The sequence below is a fragment of the Misgurnus anguillicaudatus genome, chromosome 17 (genome assembly GCF_027580225.2).
Source record: "Misgurnus anguillicaudatus chromosome 17, ASM2758022v2, whole genome shotgun sequence".
Taxonomy (NCBI): domain Eukaryota; kingdom Metazoa; phylum Chordata; class Actinopteri; order Cypriniformes; family Cobitidae; genus Misgurnus; species Misgurnus anguillicaudatus.
In genome coordinates, this window is record NC_073353.2 from 40,173,389 (window position 1) to 40,194,205 (window position 20,817).

Consider the following 20,817-nt stretch of genomic DNA (forward strand, 5'->3'; position numbering starts at 1 on the left):
CACAAAAGATGTTTTCTCCTATGCAACAATAATTACAACAAAACCAAATTTTATTTATTCTCTGTAATCCACATCTTAAAAATGTATACTATTGTGAGGAACAGATCCAGATTTAGCTCTTTATCCAGCGATCTTAATTCCAGTTCTCTGAAGCGACCGTAAACGTCAAATCTTAAATTCTAAAGTTATGAATTTGAATTCAAATATCGCGCCTCATGAAGCTTTACAACACACTGTTTTACAGCACTCATATCAAACGCTCATTTGCTCTTGTGTGCTACGTCACAAATTTGCGACATTGCCGTCTTTCAGTCGATGTACATTTGAAATGCACACCTTGACAGAGAAAGACGGATTACTTTATAATTACTTTATAAACTCCAGAGAGGACCGCGACTGCAGCACATCCTCATTTTAACTACTTTTGGTACTGCTTTTGAAATTTCGCAATAAATAAATTATTATCTGTCCGTTACGTTGCATAAATTTAAAAAATGCAATACTTATTTTTTACAATTTTTTTATATAAAGGGTTTATGTTTAGGGTAAGGTTTGGGGTAGGGTTAGGGTGGTAACATTATAAATAAAACGGTTAAAGGGAAAGCTTACAGCAATCTTTATAGTATAAAAGATTTGTAAATTCTGTAAAGCTAAAAAAATAATGCTACAATTAAATGCTGCAAATAGGTCTACAAAAAAGTAAGTTTTGTGTTTTTGAAAGTTACATTTTATTACTATGTATTAACAGTGATACCAGGCTGGAAATTATGATGCGTCTTTATGAAGTCTTTAACCTGGACTGATTCTGAGCAAGTGGTCTGAACTAAACTGTGACAATTGATCTGCTCATATTTGTAGTCCAATCGTTTATTAAAACAGAATAATGAGACTTTGAGATTGGCAAAGAGAGAGGAATCAGTTTCTTAGCAACATGCAGACCCGTCGCAACATTCAGTGTGCAACTTTTATCAGAAATGCCAACAGCCCAAATCTAATGCACACTAATTCATGCCACTGCGGCTGGGCGATATAGCTTAAGAGTTACAAAACATTTGTGATAAAATCACAACAAAATTAAGCAGGATTGTGAACACTGTTATGATTTAACACTTTTATTTGCCATTAAGTTTAAGGAGTGCATTGTTTCTTGTTCAGTTAATGAAAAATATGTCGAAAACATTCCCTTATGTTTTTTCCATTTCACTTTGTGTATATACGTTTTAAGACTTATCTTATTATTATTTCTCATCTTACAAAATATCCCCTAAATCCACTTCTCAAAGGGTTTTGGACAGTTAAGGGTACAAATGTTTGCTCATGTGCTATGATCTGATATGGAATTGTTAAAACATGATAAATAATGATGATCATAGACATGAATAGACATGAATCTAGAAATAATGTACATACCTCCTGCTCTTGCCAGCGTGATGAGGTCATTCCATTTCATAGAAGAAGAGAAAGAGAGAGAGAGAAAGAGAGAGAGAGAGAGACAAAGAGGTGTGTTGCTCAGTACATTAATCCACAGATTTGTTATGACATTGTAGCATTTTAGAAAGGCTCATTTAAAGAAACAACTCAAAAATAAAAATAAAAAGGATTGACTAGTCACAGAAGAATCATAAATGAAGACAACATTATAGTCACATTGGTCATTTACTATGTAGAGCATGTTAGCCCCAGTATGCTGTCTAAACTGGTTTAACAAAATATAAGCGAGTAATTTCTCATTTATGTGTGAACTTTCCCTTTAAGCAGTTTAGTTTCATAAATAAATTGTCATGTTGGCATATCATAACTCTTGTTTTATAACTTTGTAAATTCAGAAAACAAGTACTAAGTATCCAGTATCTAAGTATCCAGAAGTGAAATAACTATACACGCACCATGTTCATGTCGATGCCGTTGGTGTAGGTCCACGAATGTTGGAAATACTCCTCCAGTCTCTGCCGGAGTGGATTTGGGATCTGGTGGAAACGAATGAACTCTTTTACGCGGAGCATCTGCATGTGATAGCGTGCTGTTCCCGAGTATAGCCGCTGGATGATGGCCGAGACATTTCCAAAGATGCTGGCGTACATTAAAGCTGGAGAAAAGAAAAGTTGCATGGACGGTAACAGATCAAGAAGGTCAGCATCATTTCCTGTGTTAGGATCTCTATTTGATGTGAATTCTGATATGATACATAGGATACTGATAGGTTTATAGACTCATTTAAATGTGCCTGCAGTGGCTGATTAAACATGTGCACGCATAAGCGTAATCTTCAATATGCCAACAAACGTGGACTAAAAGCAAAACTAAATTTTTGATATTATAGTCTTTAAAAAATGAAAATGACCATAAGCACTGCTTTAAAATTAGCTGCATTTTTCCAAATCCATCCATTAGATTTGGGCTCAGATGAAGTATATAGGATGAATAGTTTACAGATGTATGGGGCATTTCAGATTCATTGCAGTCCTCTCAGAACAATGCACCACAATTGATTTTGAATTATTTTCACATTTATATTCATATTTCTGTCCTATACTTGCCAAAGTTTCTCTCACAAAAAAACTGGAATGCATTTTTATGAAGCTATGAGCACAGCATGTACTTATGCATTGCTTATGCAGTGAATAAAAAACATACAATTCCCCCAAATATAAAAATCCTATCATGCTTGTTTAAAATTCATCTCATCCCAAAGCTATGAGCAACCATAATAAAGATTGTTTACCAAATTAAGGTAACTAAGTCTCTAAATAACTTAAGAAAACTTGGAATATAGCACAGTACTTATAAGGTCTATTTGATAGTATTTTCATGTTATTTTGTTCTTTTCAGCTGTGGTCAAATGTCAGTGTGTGAAGAAATTAAATAGTTACAAATTGTTCAATTAATGACTTAAGTTATTTAAATACATATTTTTCAGACTTACATCCAATAAGCATGACACAAATGGAAAAGATCTTCTCCGAGTTGGTGTTTGGAGATACGTTTCCGAACCCCACGCTGGTCAGAGAGCTGAATGTGAAGTACAACGCTGTGACGTATTTATCTTTTATGGACGGGCCAGAATTGGGGTCACTGTAGTTATATCTCTTCCCAATGGACACCCCTAGATTGTCGAGCCAGCCGATCTTATGTTCCAGGTACGGCTTTTCAACGTTTCCAATGGCGTACCAGATGCAGGCAAGCCAATGGGCAATGAGAGCAAATATACACATCAGGAGCATTAAAACCGCCGCACCGTATTCTGAGTAACGGTCCAGCTTTCTGGCAACACGAACCAATCGCAGAAGTCGTGCGGTCTTCAGTAGGCCAATCAGAGTTGTTGTCTTGGAAAAAAGAGAAGGTGTACTTTAGTTACAGGTGATCAATGGCTTTTATAACAGATCAATTTAATAAAAAGATCACAATATAAAAAATGCAGGGTTATTTTCCACCCCGCATTTGGTTAGAAAGGGACAAACCCAGCCGTTGGGTTAAATTTACCCAGAAATAGTTTGTGAGGTACAGTATTTGACCAAACAAAGGTTTAAACAACCCAGCATAGGTTAAATTACAATACAACCCAATGGGCTGGGTTAGGCTAATGACCAAAATTAATTTCTTTGTAATTTTGGGATAAATGCCGATATATGACAAATATCAATATTTTGTGAAATAAATAGGTTTCAAATGTATGGTGTCACAAACACCTTTTTTTCCTGATATAGAGAAACGATCATCATTTTCGCCCGCCCCCCCAAAAAAGTACTATTAATAAAAACTTCTCGTCTTGCACTAGCCGTGTGATGCGTCATCGTGACCTTACGTATTATGTAATTATGTTGAAAGGTTACGTATGACATATGCACAACTAACGCTCCAGTGTTTACAAGTGTGGAGAAAGACGAGCATTCAAACGTTATTGGGTGTGGAATGATGAATATCTTTGTATCAGTTTATTGTCTTAAATGGTTTGAAAGTTTCGTAACGCGCGACTTTATCACGTGATTACGTAATACGTAAGGTTGCATTGGCACATCACACGGCTAGTACAAGATGAGAAGTTGTAGTTTAAAATATTTTTTTTGCGAAAATGATAAGTGTTTTGCTAGATAAGACCCTTATGCTTCGTTTGGAGAGCTCTTAACCTTTATGGGTTGTTGAGGCCATTTTTGGCCTTTTTTATGTCTTAATTTGGCCACAACTTTCTCTGTGTTGGAATTCAAATGGAATGATTTTTGGTGACAAATCTTATATTGACACATATTTTGAGAAAATGCTTTTGAATTTTATCAAAAACTCAACAATATATTGTGGGCAAATTCAAGTTCAAAGTCACTAAATTAAATGGCTGTAAAAATGTATCAGATTAATATTTTTTCCAATTTGTTTTCATAAATCTGTTAATCACCCTCAGCACTGATCAAAACTACCAAATGCTTACAAAATTTACACAATTTTAACTCTTTAATGGCCAAGTTCATAAGTCGTGTCACTGATTAGACGAAAAACCACGCAAAATTACTGATTTTCAATATAAAAAGTTATTGTGGACTGAATTTTTTAAACCTTTTTCACAGTCTAGGGGGCATGCCAAAAATTGGTAAAAACAGTGACTGCTGCACAAAAACTAAAAATGCATCAAAGCCAATTTTTTTTACCAATCTTTGGCATGCCCTAGACTGTGAAAAAGGTAAAAAAAAATCCAGTCCACAATCACTTTTATATTGAAAATTGGTCAATTTGTGTGTTTTTTCCCCAAATCAGTGGCACCACTTACGAACTTGCCAATTAAAGACTTAAAACCATGGAAATTTTGTAAACATTTGGTAGTTTTGATCAGTTCTGAGGTTGATTAACAGATTTATGAAAAAAATTGAAAAAAAGATTAATCTGATACATTTTTACAGCCGTTTAATTTAGTGGCCGTTTTGTACACAAACAACCCGAAAGGGTAGTGAATATAAACAACCCACAAGAAAAATCTTGGAATGTTTTCTTAAAAAAAAAAAAAAAAATCTTAATTTCTTTTTGACTGAACAAAGAAAGACATCAACAACTTGGATGACATGGGGGTGAGTAAATTATAGGGATTTTTTAATGAAAGTGGAGTAATCCTTAGACACATTAGACTCCTTGCCTCTACAACTGTGACACTAATTAATATTTTGATAATCGTGTTTAATTTTAGCCCATTACACACTGCTGTGCCTGCCGACACTACACATCCAACTCATCAAAATTTCACACTGCAAGGATAAAATAAACACCAGACATGAGAGTCAAGGGTAATAAGCTTGAGGGTCTGGCTGGATCCACAGTATATTGTTAAGGTCCTGGCTCAGTGAACAGTACATGACTGAACTGAGATCAGTCCTCATTTACTGTATGGGTGAAATCTGAATAAAGACGCAGTCCTCAGTACAGTCCAGTTCTCCCATATTGGCAGCCGGTTTGTATAGTTTTCAATTAAACTGCAGCCTCACAAAATGAGGTTAGAACCCAGAGCGAGTATTTTTAGAACGGGTCTTAACAGATGTGTCTGACAGGAATGCCTGGCACGCGTACAAGCGCTGACAGTGAGTTAGTGAGCTAGCATGTGATTTTTTTCTCTTCAGTCACATGTTGAGAAGTGTGGATAGAGCTGCGTATTTGACACGAGCCGGTCATTAAAAACTCATTAGCAGCTTCTCTTCATGTTTCTGAGTTATAGCTGGACATGACGATTGCTTAATTATATAACTGCTCATCAAACTCTCTTCACTGTTGACCTCACAAGAAAACCCAGATTTAACATTCTTGCATTGTCCAACAAACCAGACTGATCTTAGTCGTATTATAGTCACGAAAAATTTGATTAATTTATTCGTGTACATGGCACGAAATTCAGCTTTTTTCGTGCCTTGAGCACAAATGTCTTTTTCATGTCAGTCGCACAAATTTCTAAAAATAGTTTTTCAAACTTTTGTTTTCTTTTCATTTTATGTATTGTTTTCTTATCGTTTTTTTTCCTATTTTCTTACCATTGTCGCTTGGGGATGGGGTTAGAATCAATTTCTGTTACATTTTCAATGCAAAAAATGACTTTCTTACTTAGTATTTTTGTCTTGTTTTCAGTAGAAATCTCAAAAAATTCTGACATTTTATTGATGATCAAATGACCTAAGAAAATAAGTCTAGTTTTTAGACAAAACATATTACATTTTTATTGAACAGTTCTTATTCCATTGGCAGATTTTTTGCTTGTTTTAAGCACAAATTCACTTAAAATGTTTTGTTAGTTATTTGTGAGTTATTTTCTATTTTTGCTCATCAAGAAAAAACAGTTTGATTTAAGAATGTTTTTTACTGTAAACAAGACAAAAATACTAAGTAAGAAAGTCATTTTTTGTAGTGTTTAGACATCCTAACCCAAACCCCAACTCTAACCCCAACTTAAAGGGACAATGGTAAGAAAATAGGGTGGAAAAGTAGAAAACAATACATAAAATGACACGAATAAGTTCGGACACAAAAACTATTTATAGAAATTTGTGTGACTGACACGAAAAAGACATTTGTGTTCAAGGCACAAAAAAGTTGAAATTTGTGCCATGGACACAATTAAATTAATTTGTGAATATAACACAACTTGCCTTGAGATCATGTCGAACAAACCCAAATATATCGAACGTGTAGCAAAATGTACCTCATTTGGATCATAAACCAGTCTGGAAACTCATACTGGTTCAAGCTGGTCTTTTCTGTAGGTATGGGATGCCAGTTTACAGCATTTACATTTATGCATTTGGCAGACTCTTTTATCCGAAGCGACTTACATTGCTAGGTATGCTGTACTGTTTATCAGTATAACCCTATTCACACAGCAAAGAAATTCCGTAAACTTGGCAGACAGGCTTCAGTTTAAATACAAACACTTCCCGTAAATGGAAATGGAAAGCATTCTGTGTGAACAAAAGGCAGAAACAATGCTGTAAGGGGTGTGCTGAAGTGTGGACACACGTTTCATCGCAACCAGAAGTTATGGTTCAGCTCTATGACAAAGGGATTTAAATGCAGATTAACATTCACGACAAGAAATGTTGGCAAACTGGACTGAAGCAGAGATCAGGGAGCTCCTCACTATCAGCTCTGAAGCTGGGATCATTCGCCAGCATGACAGAACAGCATTATGATCTTGTCATAAACTAAAATGGTAGGAAAAAACCTACCAAGTTGAGGACTTTAAAAACGTCACATGTCTTTACAGGATCTTTACGGTATGTGTGTGAATGCACGCACGACTTCCTGAATTGGCAGTGCGAACCAAAACTCAAACGATCCCAGACTGCGTATTTTCTGTAATCTCTGTGTGAAAAAGGCTTATGTGCGATCCCTGGGTTCAAACCATAGACTGTAAAAAAAGATGGACGTAGTGTCTGTGACGTCACCCATAGGTTCCTGAAGATCATTTTTGAAGCCAATAGTATGCGATGCCTGCCGTCGCCATCTTAGCCGGGCATCACTGCGCATCACTCGCAGAAATCCGAAAATGGGTTTAAAGGTGGGATGTGGGTGAAACCCCGCCCATCTAGCTCGACTTTAGTGACAGCAGTAGCTGTTTAACATCACTCAAGTGGCCACGCCCTAAAAATTTAAAGCTTAAATTGAATCAATGAATTGCACTCACTTCCGTATTGGCTTAATCAGAGAGATCGGAAGGTTTGAAGCCATGACTGAGCTATACTGGTATCACCATTATCAATATGCAATATCTGTTATATCAGAGACCAATTGTTGGTCTCTAAACAGAGTTTTACAGCGCATACAACATATCAAAGGCCATAAATCCATGTATGTGGCCCTGATCACACATTTCAGATGATGTCATTACAGGGTTTTTGTAAACTGTAGTCATGCCCTCTGTGCTTTTCAAAGAGACCCATAGCACCTGATCTGAGTACTGTAAATGAGTTCCTGAGACCACCTGCCATCTGTCACAGTGTACACAGACACACTATCCTCTGTCTACTGACCATACAGCACATCAGACCCATCTGGCTGACCACACCAGCGTATACGATTAGGTTTCCCATGTCTTCTTTGCATTTGTCATTCATTCAGAATGAAATTTGGCATCATAATGAAAGGATGAATAAATGCATGGCTAAACATTTCTTTCATGATAATATTTAAATGCTAAATGACCAAATAAATGAAATGCAGTAAAAACCAGTATAATCCATTGACCAACACAGCTGAAAGAGGTTTATTTATCAGCAAAGCCATCAGGGCCCTGACCTTTGATATGCTAAATGAATGATGCTGTACTCTTTTTAAGAAGCTGCTAGACCTGTCAGTATCTCTTCTTATGTGTTTATTTCAAAGAGTCGGCTTTGCTTTCCATACCCCTGCATTAATAATATACACTAATAGAAGGCCATCATGTTTGAACTAACACCCCTGACTGCGACCTGTCCATTTCATTGAAACCCACATGGGTAACATTTCATGAGTTTAAGTACAGTATGCATTCTTCTAATGCTTTTACCCAAAGTGCTTTTAAGTTATTTATCACTATAAGTGTTCACTGGGACCAATTAAACATTGATATTCTTGCTTAGGCAAATACAAACCATGCATATACAATTTGAAAATATCTTTAAATATAAACGTATGGAAAATATATCACTCTTTTGCAACCACAGACAGAGGTTTGACTGCCTGAAGTGAAAGCGAGAGCAGATGCTGTGATGTGAGGTTTATCTTCAGGGTTGTTGAAATACTGAGGCTGCTCGCATCTCTTGGTTTAGGATCATAACACATATAAAGACAATATTATCTAAGCCAAAGCAACAAACTAGAAAACAAGCAGGGCACCTTTGTGTCTAAAAATACATTAGATGTGACAATGTAAAAACTTCAGCCTGTTTTAATCCTCTTGATTATTTTAAAGGTCAGTGTTTTTCTTTTGTCCTCAGGTTGTATGAGATGAGAGTGACAGACGCTGGGAAACCATATGCCCTGTTGTGCCAGGAATATTGGCCACATAAACAAGCAAACGGCTTGCCAGTTATTCACTAGCAGCCGTCTGTAAGCTGTTCAAACGCCCCCACTTTCATCTTCATCATCATCATTATTGATCTGGTAAGCCACTAATCCCATAAATGCATTCAAAAACGAGGGCCATTCAGAAAAGAAAGAGGAAAAACAGCACATTGTGATAATGTAATCCCAGATTCTGTGAATTGTCTGTGGTGTAGTCAATACCCAGCGTTAAAAGCTTTCTGATCTACATTTAAAGGTGCCAAAGAATGCATTGAAATAATAATATATTAAATTGTTCTTTGATATCTACATAGAAGGCTTGTCGCTTTATTAAAGAGTAACTAAACCCTTAACCAACTTTTTTTAGTTAATGATCTGTAAGAATGATGCTTTATTAGTGCTGTGGATTGATTTTAGCCAGTTTTTTGACATTTGGATATTAAGTGTTTCAATACTACAATATATGGTGTAAAAACGTCTGAGTGCTGCCCTCTTCAGGTTGAACGGTGGCTACTGCAGTTGAATTTTCCTATTGGATGTTGGGTCCAAAAAGTAACTCGTGACGTAAGCAGGTTCAAGCTCACCACGCCCTTGTTACGATCTCACCACATGCTTGGTACGAGCTTCGTTCGTCCCCTCTATCTCCGTTGGGATCTGCCCACTTTTCTTGCATTTTTCGAATATTGCCAGTGGGTGGAGTCAGGCTCTGACCAGGGGTTTAGTTACGCTTTAAGTGCAAAAATTATCCAGAGACAGTTTCACATGTTCATTAACAACCCTAGGATTTGCCTTAGAATTAAATGGTCTATTATTACCTTATTTAAAAGGGTCATGAATAATAATGTTGAGCTCTGCTCTGATTGGTTGTTTCTCAGAGCAGCTCCTTCAGTAGCTCTGTGTGTGTGTAAACAGATCTTATGTTTGAGTCTGTATCAGATGAAGATACAGATTTTGAGGAACAATCAATTGTTTGGAGATTGTTTATGGACGTTTCTTAGTGGTAAGTTTGTGTTTTTTTTCAGTATGGATCTGGAAAACGTAACTGTAACGTCAATAGTAGAACTTCACCCTAAACGTTAGCATATAGCATTAACTAGCATATAGCGCTAACTCAGCAGTCACAACTTTGTTTTTATCATTGTAACAACATTGTACTTAATTTAATGTGTAATTTAATGTTGGGGACGTACATCTTGACTGTAATGTCACAGTCGGTGTTAAGTTGTGATTGGTCTGTTTTCCAGCGCTCTTTTGCATGCACGAGATTTACATAAAAAGAAGGAAACAATCGCGTTTGAGGCTCATGATATGTCATTACTACAAAACTGTTAATATTCATGTATGCCTATACAGTTTTACATTATATGGCGCCTTTAAAAAAAGTTGAATATCTCATCTGATCTATACATAAACAAGTATCATAAATAGCAATTAAATACATTTTTGGTAAAGAAACAAGTCTGTAGTCCCCTGGCTAGGTAATTTAAGACGCCCGCTTTAAAGTGCACATAAAGTTTTGGGATTACTTACTTCATCAGACCCCGAGCCGAATATAAGCAGGTCGAAGGGAATGGCTGCCACCATGTCTATAAGGAACCAGCCTTTGAAGTAATGAATGGCGATCTTCCCCGGATGGCTCACGACCTCCTCGTTCAAGTTCACGTATGTGGTGCGAAAGTTTATAAGGATATCGATGATGAACATGATGTCCACCATTAAGTCCACGACATTAAGGGGATTGCAGGAGTAGCCACATTCTCGTCTCTTTTGCTCCTCAAGGTCATTGAGCAAGAAGGCAGCAGAGTAAGGTGTCAAAATGGCCGTATAAATGACCAGGAGTAGGATGAGCCAGTCCCAGACTGCTTTGAAAGGGCTGTAGTGTAGTATGGTGAACTTGTCGATGCGCGTCGTCTGAAGCTTATACTCTGGTAGGACGTCTGCACCAAGTGACAAGACCTAAACCAGAAGAACCAGAATTAATCACACAGTGAAAATAAACAATATTCATGTATTAATTAATCACAATTTGTTTGAAAACTGAAATAGATTATTTTACTATTCATATGCATATGTCATAGTAGTATTAATAGTAGTGCTGGGCATAGATTAATCGCGATTAATCGCATACAAAACAAAAGTGATTTTTTTGCATAATATATGAGTGTGTGCTGTATGTAATTATTATGTATATATAAATACACACACATTCGCGTATGCATTTAAGAAAAATTTACATGTGTGTGTGTGTGTGTGTGTGTGTGTGTATATATATATATATATATATAAACAAAAAATGGATATATAAATAAAAATGTTCTGAAATGCATATGTGTTTGGGTTTAAATATAATTACACACAGTACACACACATAAAATGCAAAAATGCACCTTTATTTTGTATGCGATTGATCGCGATCATATGCCCGGCACTAATAAATAGATACAAACGATGTTTAATTTGTTGAGGACATTTGATTTTTTTAAACAATTATGTTTTGTTTTGGGTCCTGAAGAAATAAATAAAGAGCTGTAAAGTCTTTTAATCTTTCATGTAATGAGTAAAAATGATGTGCTTTTAAAAATATTAATTTTAAAATTGAAATATTGTAAAAATATAAAAATATTTTAAGTTTTTTGTGCTTTAAATGTAAATGTAGCTGTCAGTTTCAGGTGACTGTGTCTCACCATTTCCCTGCAGTTGTCATTTATTTGTGATTTTTTTTATCATTCTAGCTGATGTAATATTTCATGGAGACTGTCAGTTCTTTCACATTTCATAACCGTACTGTCCCAGGGAGCCATGGCATAAATATTTAAATCTTTATTCTACTTTCAGTACCGTCTCTACGGTCATCATAGATGTGACTTTTTCGATAATAAAGTGTAATTGCATCTCAGGTTATTTAGGATTAATTATCCCACTCAAGGGCAAAGCAGTAAACAAGACATTGTCAAGTAAAGATTAAAAAGTGAAAGTGACAAGCATGCAATGCATACTTAAAATGTGACCTCTGCTTTTAACCCATCCTAGTGAGTAGTGAACACACGCACTGCAAGTCTTGAACACACACACACCCAGAGCAGTGAGCAGCTTTCCCAGCACCCGGGGAGCAATTAGGGTAAGGCGTTCTGCTTAAGGGCACCACAGTTGCAACCCGCCAGCCATGAGCCTCGAACCGGAAACTCACAGGCCCGACAGGCTCTAACCATTAGGCCCTATAGTGGCACTCTTCTGAACACTTTTATATGCCCCGTGGCTGGTGTATGTTTTCAGTTGTTTCCGATGGAAGCGCCACACTTAAAAAAAAAACAGCAGGTATAGCGTGTTTTTCCTCGCTGAGCGCTTGCCCTATGCTTTTTTTGTGCTCAGCGCTGAGCATCGCGAGTTGAAAAAATTTCAAATTCGTGTGAAACGCTCAGCTCATCAGTAGGTACGTTTACATGCAACCAAATAATCTGTTTGTAATCATATTGATGGCTCAATCGTATTGAAAATCCTTCATTTAAACACCTTAATCAATCCGATTGAGGACAATCGGATGCAAATTTGGATCGTATTGAAGGGGGTGGTGTACGATCTGTGATCCGATCCGCAGGAGAAAAGTAGACAGAAAATAACAACTTTCTCCAACTCCGCTTTAACTTTAATCCAGAGATAAAGCCTGAACTCGACGAGAGATGCTGTCCGCAGCGAGGCGATGCCAAGTCCCCTGCTTTTTTCGAGTTTTTAGCTACTGTTTAAACTGTTTCCACCATTTAATGCGGGTTAAAGATAAAAGTATATCGTTCATTAGTTATTGGTATTTGGGCTGTGAATAGTCATTGGGATGCTTTTGGGCTAGTTTTGAATGTCCATTTGGGATGGTTCTGATACGCGAATCTGGCAACCCTGGCTGTGCGCTTGCACAGATGTTCCGTTTGGGTTCTATAGAATATTCATGTAAACAAACATTTTAATCAGATTGCAATGTTTAGGGTTAGGGCTGCACGATTTGTGCAATTTTTCCCATTGCGGTTATTGGTGCTAATATTGCGATGTGCGATTGCGATAGGGCTGTCAAAAGATTAATCGCGATTAATCGCATCCAAAATAAAAGTTTGTGTTTACATAACATATGTGTGTGTACTGTGTCTAAATATTATGTATATATAAATACCGACACATTCAGGTATATATTTAAGAAATATTTGCATTTAAATACTGTATATACATTTATATAATCTATATTATATATGAATATAAATATTTTATATATAAATATAATACATTTTTCTTAAATATATACAAAATTGGGTGTGTTTTTGTATATGAGTGATGGTTATACACCGCGCACGCACATGTGTTGAGTTGACACGGACTTTTGTTTTGGATGCGATTGGTCGCGATTAATCTTTTGACAGCCCTAGATTATACTAAATGGTATCATGAGTCAACTTGATAGGTTTTAAGGAAAATCCACACACAAGTGATAATGCTAAAATGTGTATTTGTAAAACTAGAAATGTTTTCGTATTGCCACGTGATGTAGCAACTGCTCAGTGTCAGTAATCCTAAATCCAAAATACCGCCATACAACAGACGTAGAGGTTTTTTTTTTGCTACCAGCTCACTGTCAATCTCCTCTGCATCCATCTTCGCTCTGGTATAAGTGACGACGCACACCACACACGTGCATGCCACACATGCACTGCCTTTTTTTGCTCGTTTTTCTTTCTTTTTTTAAACAGCAAGGAAAATCATCAAACTGTTATCAGAAAGTTTGTGTTAACAAGTCCACACACTTATTTATTTAATATAATTGCAATATTTTGCTGTCATATAATCGCACAGGCTGACATCGCGATTGCGATGCGATTAATTATGCAGCACTATTTAGGGTGCATGTAAACTGTATTCATATTCAATTAAATTGGATTGACAAGATTTTGTGCATGTAAACATAGCCAGTGTCACTTTTCACTCGGCCGTCCAATTACAGTGGAGGAGGGGCGGGACAAATACCACAACAACCAACCGGATAATTATGTATGGTATTTCCACGTAAAAATAACCACCAGTGCAATTTCCTATGATGCGTACACTCAAAATGTAAATAAATCCTTGCACTAGATTACCTGCGGGAATAAACTTCATGTTGAATATTGTCAACCTGTGCGAACACGTGTTTGAGGCAAATAGTACGTGTTTTTGTGGCAATCGCGGCGCCTAATTAGTGTCATTTGTATCATCCGCGCGAGTTTGCGTCAGTTTGCGTCAGTTTGCGTCAGTTTGCGTCAGTTTGCGTCAGTTTGCATCAGTTTGCATCAGTTTGGGTCAGTTTGCATCTGTCCACGTCTGTCCGTGTCTGCTCGCGTCTGTTCGAGTCTTTGCATTGAATTTGTATGTAATTTACTAGTGCAAATCGTTGAATTTACGTTTGGTGTATACCCCTTATTACCAATGTCTGTGGTAACCATGGTATATGCCACTCCGTTTCACGTTAAGCTGCATTACCACCATTCAACGGCCCATCATCAATCATTCTTCACGTGTAGCTCAGTGGTAGGACATCATATTTTCAGCACAAAAGATCATGGGTTTGAATCCAGGGAGCACGCATACTGATAAAAAAATATTTTTTTCTAATATTATTTATGGAAATAATTACTTTTCATTTGCATTGCTACCAAAATGGCTAAGTTTTTTTTTTTGCAAAGGCAGTGCATATCAGAAGTCTCATAGCAACAGCATTAGGATGATGATAGTCAGAAATCCAGGATGTGTGTCTATGATTTTCATCTCTGAACACACGCACCTTTCTCCAGGACTTAACCAACTTTGACAGTCAGCAAATGAGGCGTCTTTTCTCAATAAATTCTTTATTAGAAATGATGACGCCAGTGAGAACGATCCGTTGCCTAACTCCATTTCTGTCTCTCTCCTAAGAAAGTGATGAATTATGTATCTCGTCCGGCTCTCACGCGACCAGGCAGGTTGAAAAAGGTAATGTGAGAATCAGTCAGATGTGACAAGCTAAATGACTTCAAAGATGAAGTCAGCATTTGCTGCCTGAGCACTTCTAAGGGAACGCTTGTGTTGTCTAGATCTAGGCTGTCATCAGTGTCCTGTTTTCATCACCGCTGCTCAAGAAGCAGATACGTTTAAGACCAGGTTTGACTTCACATGTGCAACTCTCTGACTTTCATTAAAGGACATTTGCAGAGGATATCTAAACTTAAAACCAAACCACACCATTGACTTTCAAACCCTATTGAGATACTTTGGTGTCTACTGTCTACATACTGTAGTTTACTAAGACAGTAAAAGATTTTAGACGTAATATGTGATCATTCGGCATGTATTATTCGTTCATCACCCTTTATAAAAATGGCAGCTCTGTGTGTCATAACATCATCCAGCGTTTTAGATTATTTAATTTACAGGCTTTGTCGCAATCGTAGGATTGGTTTCCCTGCTAAGAATAATACAGACGAAGAATTTGATTAAAAGAACTCACGGATATCTCGAGTCTCTGATGGCTTTAAAATGCTGATTTTTGGAACAGAACAACTGTGTGTGTGTTTGTGCAAATAGCCAAATCTAGCTTCTAAGAACCAAAAGGAAAAGTTCACATCCCCATATTTGAAGAAGAACATCCCCAAGGTCTCATGATCAGATCTTCTGATAAATGTTCAGTGTCACAGTGACAAAAAAAGATGCTAAATATTGGTGAGGTAACGCAAGAGTTGTGAGTGAGGATGCCTCACACATGTGCTTAAAATAATTACTGGTGTTTCTACTCGTCTAAGAAACACTATTAAGTAGGATTCTAATTAGCATTACAGAAGCTCTGATTCAAGACCTGCTAAGTGCGTCTGACATGTTTTCTTGTAAATTAGCATTTTTTTATCAGACTCGGATTCTGTCAACAAAGCGGTATTTCTAAATGACCTGAGGTTGGGATGAAGTGGATGTGAAGCAAAAATATTAGATGAACAATACGTACCGAGAGCATTCGGTCAATATCTAATTTTTACTGAGGTGCCGTGTAGCGGCTTTTGCATCTGAGCTCCTTATTTGTTTACATGCACACGTCTGTAACAGTGGCGAGTTCAAATACTTTTCGGATCAGCAAAAAAGGGAAATAAGAAAAATTTAATAAGAACAAATCAAGAAAAATAGAAAAGAACAAAGTTATAAATAAAGTATAACAGTAGTTTTTAGAACATAAATATAATCAAATTAATTATACACTATCTTCATTCTATAAATGAAATATAATTAATCTTTTTAATGCTACAGAAATGATTTTCCTTTTGGTTTCAGTTTTTTTATTAACATAATGACACAAACATAAGCAGATTTCTTGAGGGTACTACTTTAAAACCGAATAAGCAGGTATACATATATTGATATCTGATTTTTATCTGAACTGTTTGCATTCACTTTAAGACACAACTGACTGTTTTTATGAAAATACTTGCCAAGACTGTGGTATTTCGAGATAATTTTGCCCGTTTGTGTCCTGCCAAGCGTGTAGAGATTCTGTGTTTGCGTGCTTTTTAAAACGCACGTCTCTGTGCATGCGCTTATGAGCAGTGTTGGGGGTAACGCATTACAAGTAACATGCATTAGTTTTCTGAAGTAACGAGTAAAGTAACGCATTACTTTATAAATGTACACATTAATATTTGAGTTACTTTTAAAGTAATGCAAGTTACTTTTCAGTTTAATTAATTCAATTTAAAATAAAATAACGTACTGAATTAAACTGAACATATTAACGTAGAATTACGCACTCGGTGCGCCTGAGCGGGAACAGTTTGAGTCAGAAACAGAGATGTCAACAGAGATGTCAGGCCAGAGCTTGAAATTTTTGCGATCATAAAAAACACTTACAAGGTCTGAAAGAGATCAAGCCTCAGCCAAGTAAGACAAATTAACGCAAAAGTAACTTAAAAGTAACGTAAGCATTACTTTCCATGAAAAGTAACCAAGTAATGCAATTAGTTACTTTCTTTGGGGAGTAGCTTAATATTGTAATGCATTACTTTTAAAAGTAACTTTCCCCAACACTGCTTATGAGTGTATGTCCATTTGAATATGTGTGTGCGTCTGTGCAGCTCACTTTAACCTGATAAGGAACACTGTGCCGTACACGGTACACCCCCTTCATTGCACGTGAGGCTGCATTACGTCATTCTAACTTTGAAGCATTAAATCTTTAAAATATATGGTCATGCGGCACATTGTTGTAAATCTTAGATTTTCGGGATTCCATTAAGCGCACACACAAAGCATAATATGATTTTTAGCAGTCATAAAACTGTAATCTAGTTGTTAGTTACCTGAACCGGGCGGCGCCGATTTAGAATATTTACTTACCTTCAAAATCTTCCCTTTATCCGGTTTAAGGAAATTGCCCAAAACAAATTGTTCAGAAATCCCCAAAAGTCCAAGCAAATGGAATATCCAAGCCTTTTAATCCAAAACGATTTGTTCATCTCACAATCTTGACATTTCTGGCTGAATTACGATATAAATACTGTATACAATTAGTTCACTAACGGACATTCGTTCGAATCTCACTTTTCATTCACGCTTTATAATGAATATATTCGGATGTCACCATTACTGTGCAACGTCTGAGGAACAAATATGCCCCCTTGTGGAATTTCAGCCGTTCCATAAGAGGCTACCATCTTCTTGTGTTAAAATTGTTTAAAATGGCTTGAATGTTAACATTTGCAAGGTTTAGAAACACATGCAAAGACAAACTTTCTATATAAACAGTTATTTATTTCTGACTGATGCGTATTTCAGCTATTATTATTAAAGAGATTTTATCATTTATTTGTAATTTCTTCTGCTTTTCAACAAAAAAAAATATTGTGCCTCTTCTGACTGGGTGGGCCAGCTGTCAATCTGAGTGGGCCAGTGCCACCCTGGCCCTTATGTATCCTTGCTGCTGTTCTGTTAGTGACCTATGGTAGTATGAATATTATTCATGAGCAGTGTTGGGGGTAACGCATTACAAGTAATGTGCATTACATAATAATATTACTTTTCTGAAGTAACGAGTAAAGTAACATATAATATTTGAGTTACTTTTTTTAAGAAATGCGAGTTACTTTTCAGTTTAATTAATTAGATGTAAAAAAAATAAACAATGTACTGCATTAAACTGAACGTATTAACATAGATTTACACACTCTATGCGTGAACAGTTTCAGTTAGAAATGGAGATGGCAGACCAAAGCTTAACATTTTTAAGTTGGAAATATGCAATTTCTGAATGCAGAACTTCTCAGTCATAAAAACACCTGCAAAGTAAGAAAAAGTAATGCAAAAGTAACTTAAAAGTAACGTAACCATTACTTTCCATGAAAAGTAACTAAGTAATGCAATTTGTTACTTTTTTGGTGACTTTTTTTTACTTTTAAAAGTAACTTTCCCCAACACTGTTCATGAGACATTGTTAATGCTTGTTTGTACTTATTCACAACACTACTGACTTTCTAAATCAAGTCTAATCAAGTCACATCTAGTAGCATTACGTTAAGGTTGTAAGTTCGATTCCCAGGGTCTTGAATACCCTTGCAAGTTGCTTTAGTTAAAGTGCCACATTTCAATCAAATTACATAAAATGCTGTTTACAGCTTATTTTATTTTAAAAAATCTAAGTAATATAGAACAGGTCATGTATAAGGAAAGTAAATAAGTACATATTGACACGCTGACAGTCTCACCTGTGTAACTTTCTCTGTGACATTGTGGGTTCTGTCTTTGACCTTCGGTGCGATGATGGTTTTCTCTGAGGATGGTGGAGATGGGACTTTCTTATCATTGGCTTCTGAAAAGTTGAGAGCGATGAGAGGAATCTTGTTAATTGTGCTGTATCTGTTCAGGTTGGAGTCTGAAGTTGATCCCAGGAGACTGGACTTGAAATGGTTAAATGGACCTGATGGCAAAAAAATAGCCGTGAATATAATATAATGCTGGTGCAATAATGTGAATATTATTACTGTTTATTCCAATAACTATGGTTGACAATAAATTGTTTACATCAGTATCATCTTATTGGTGTTTCTGACATTATTGTGGTCTCCACTTCATACCATATCTATGTAAGAGCATCTCTTATTATTGCTTGGATAAATGTAATTGTCTCTTTTGCCATATTGCTCAACTCAGGTTAGAGAAGAGAAATATCCTCATCCTGAGATAAAAGTGGCTGTCGTGATTAAGAGCTGATGAAAGTCATTCAGCGTGTAGCATTGATTTTCTGTCTTGACGGCGAGTCCACACATCAGTCTCACATCAGTACAATGTGAAAAGTAAGTTCCTGTCTCAGGTAAGAACAGCTGAGCCGATCTAATCCACCCAAATACCGCAAGGTCCTGCCTAAAGTTGAAATCACTGCCAATGTTCTGCATGAACTAATCAGGACATTAGAATCCATTTGACAGAGGAAATCAGGTTGAAAATGGACAATCACGAAAAAGCATGAGATCCCAGACACTGTGATGGACGCTTATACTCTGCATTCTCAAAGCATTTTTCAAGAAAGATAACGGGTTTGATCTCTAACTACGGTTTCTTTAGTTTGCTGCTTTTCCAGACTTTTGATGTTGCTATCAGTTCTGAAAGCCGTTATATGTGCTTCTAGACAATATGTCAATATATTGTAGCCAGAAAGTCTGAGACCAGTATTGAAAATATTCCTGACTGCAAAGAGCACATACTCACTTATTAATCTCACATGCAATTTAAACTAAAGACAAAAAGATAATTACTTTGAAATGTCCCCAAAGAATCCCCAATTTTAAATGTGGTCTCAGACTTTTGGTCCCTCCTGTATATTGTAAGACTTACCTTCACTTGTATGCCTGTCTAAAAACAGACGTTTGGAGTTCCCACTGAGTCCTTCGATGTCATGGACCGAAGAGGCTCGTCTTCTGCTGCACACACTGTTTCTGGAGATGGACTGGGTCAGGCAGGTGGTAGATTGGGCTTGAGACGGACTGGGTAGATCCCAGGTCTGTTTGGGTGACGAGTGGTCGACGGGTACAGATACACTGAGTGGAGACGAATGAGGACTGGAGCTAATGAGCGCCCGGGTGTCGTTGGTCTCCGCTGGACTGCGAGCATCATTTGTGGGTGAGTGGAGGTCTGTGAGAACCGAAGAGTGTTTGCTGCCCCTCGGTGTATCGACCAGGACCGTGTCTGGATCTTCCTGGGGAAGGGACTGCTTGCTGGTTCCCAAAAGCTTCAACGCTGGCAGGCGAAAGTGGAAAAACCTTCCTTTTCCTGGAGGACATATGAAAATTGCATACATGAGATTCTGATGGCAGATCTGATATGTTGGATGTGGTTGGATAGTGCCGATTAAGGTGCGGTATTATCCCCTTCTGACATCACAAGGGGAGCCAAATTTCAATGACTTATTTTTTCACATGCTTGCAGAATGGTTTACCAAAACTAAGTTACTAGGTTGATCTTTTTTATACATTGTCTAGATTGAAAGAAGCACTGGGGACCCAATTATAGCACTTAAACATTTTCATGATAAGTTTGGAGATGTGTTGTGGATTTTTAAAGTGGTTACAGCACTGACTGAAATGAATTGGCCTGCAGACCAGACCACAGGGCAATTCCAGCTTTATGGATGTGATATTCCCAGTCAAAAATTGTTATATAATTTCTTAGGAAATGTATTTATTACCAATATATCGAGCCATTTGTTTATATTTTTTAAACATCTAGAGTCCAAACATAAGAAAAATATCAGTCTATACACATGTTTTTTATTTTATTTTAGATAAGAGAAACGTG

General features: G+C 36.8%; 1 protein-coding gene and 1 long non-coding RNA gene across 2 annotated transcripts in view; one reads left to right on the plus strand and one right to left on the minus strand.

Annotated features, from left to right (window-relative positions):
- The window catches only part of LOC129452438 (voltage-gated inwardly rectifying potassium channel KCNH7), an 85,085-nt gene that overhangs the window by 20,681 nt on the left and 43,587 nt on the right, over positions 1–20,817 (minus strand). Inside the window, exons 5-9 of the mRNA XM_073854764.1 lie at positions 19,858–20,292; positions 18,732–18,943; positions 10,534–10,959; positions 2,924–3,323; positions 1,887–2,086 (exon numbers count right to left, since the gene is read on the minus strand). Coding sequence (XP_073710865.1) covers positions 1,887–2,086; positions 2,924–3,323; positions 10,534–10,959; positions 18,732–18,943; positions 19,858–20,292 — 1,673 coding nt within the window. The remainder of the gene's footprint in view (positions 1–1,886; positions 2,087–2,923; positions 3,324–10,533; positions 10,960–18,731; positions 18,944–19,857; positions 20,293–20,817) is intronic.
- Positions 2,002–20,021, plus strand: LOC129452440 (uncharacterized). Its single transcript, XR_008647134.2, has 4 exons — positions 2,002–2,129; positions 2,918–3,137; positions 8,937–9,102; positions 19,886–20,021. It is a non-coding gene; the product is annotated as an uncharacterized lncRNA (long non-coding RNA).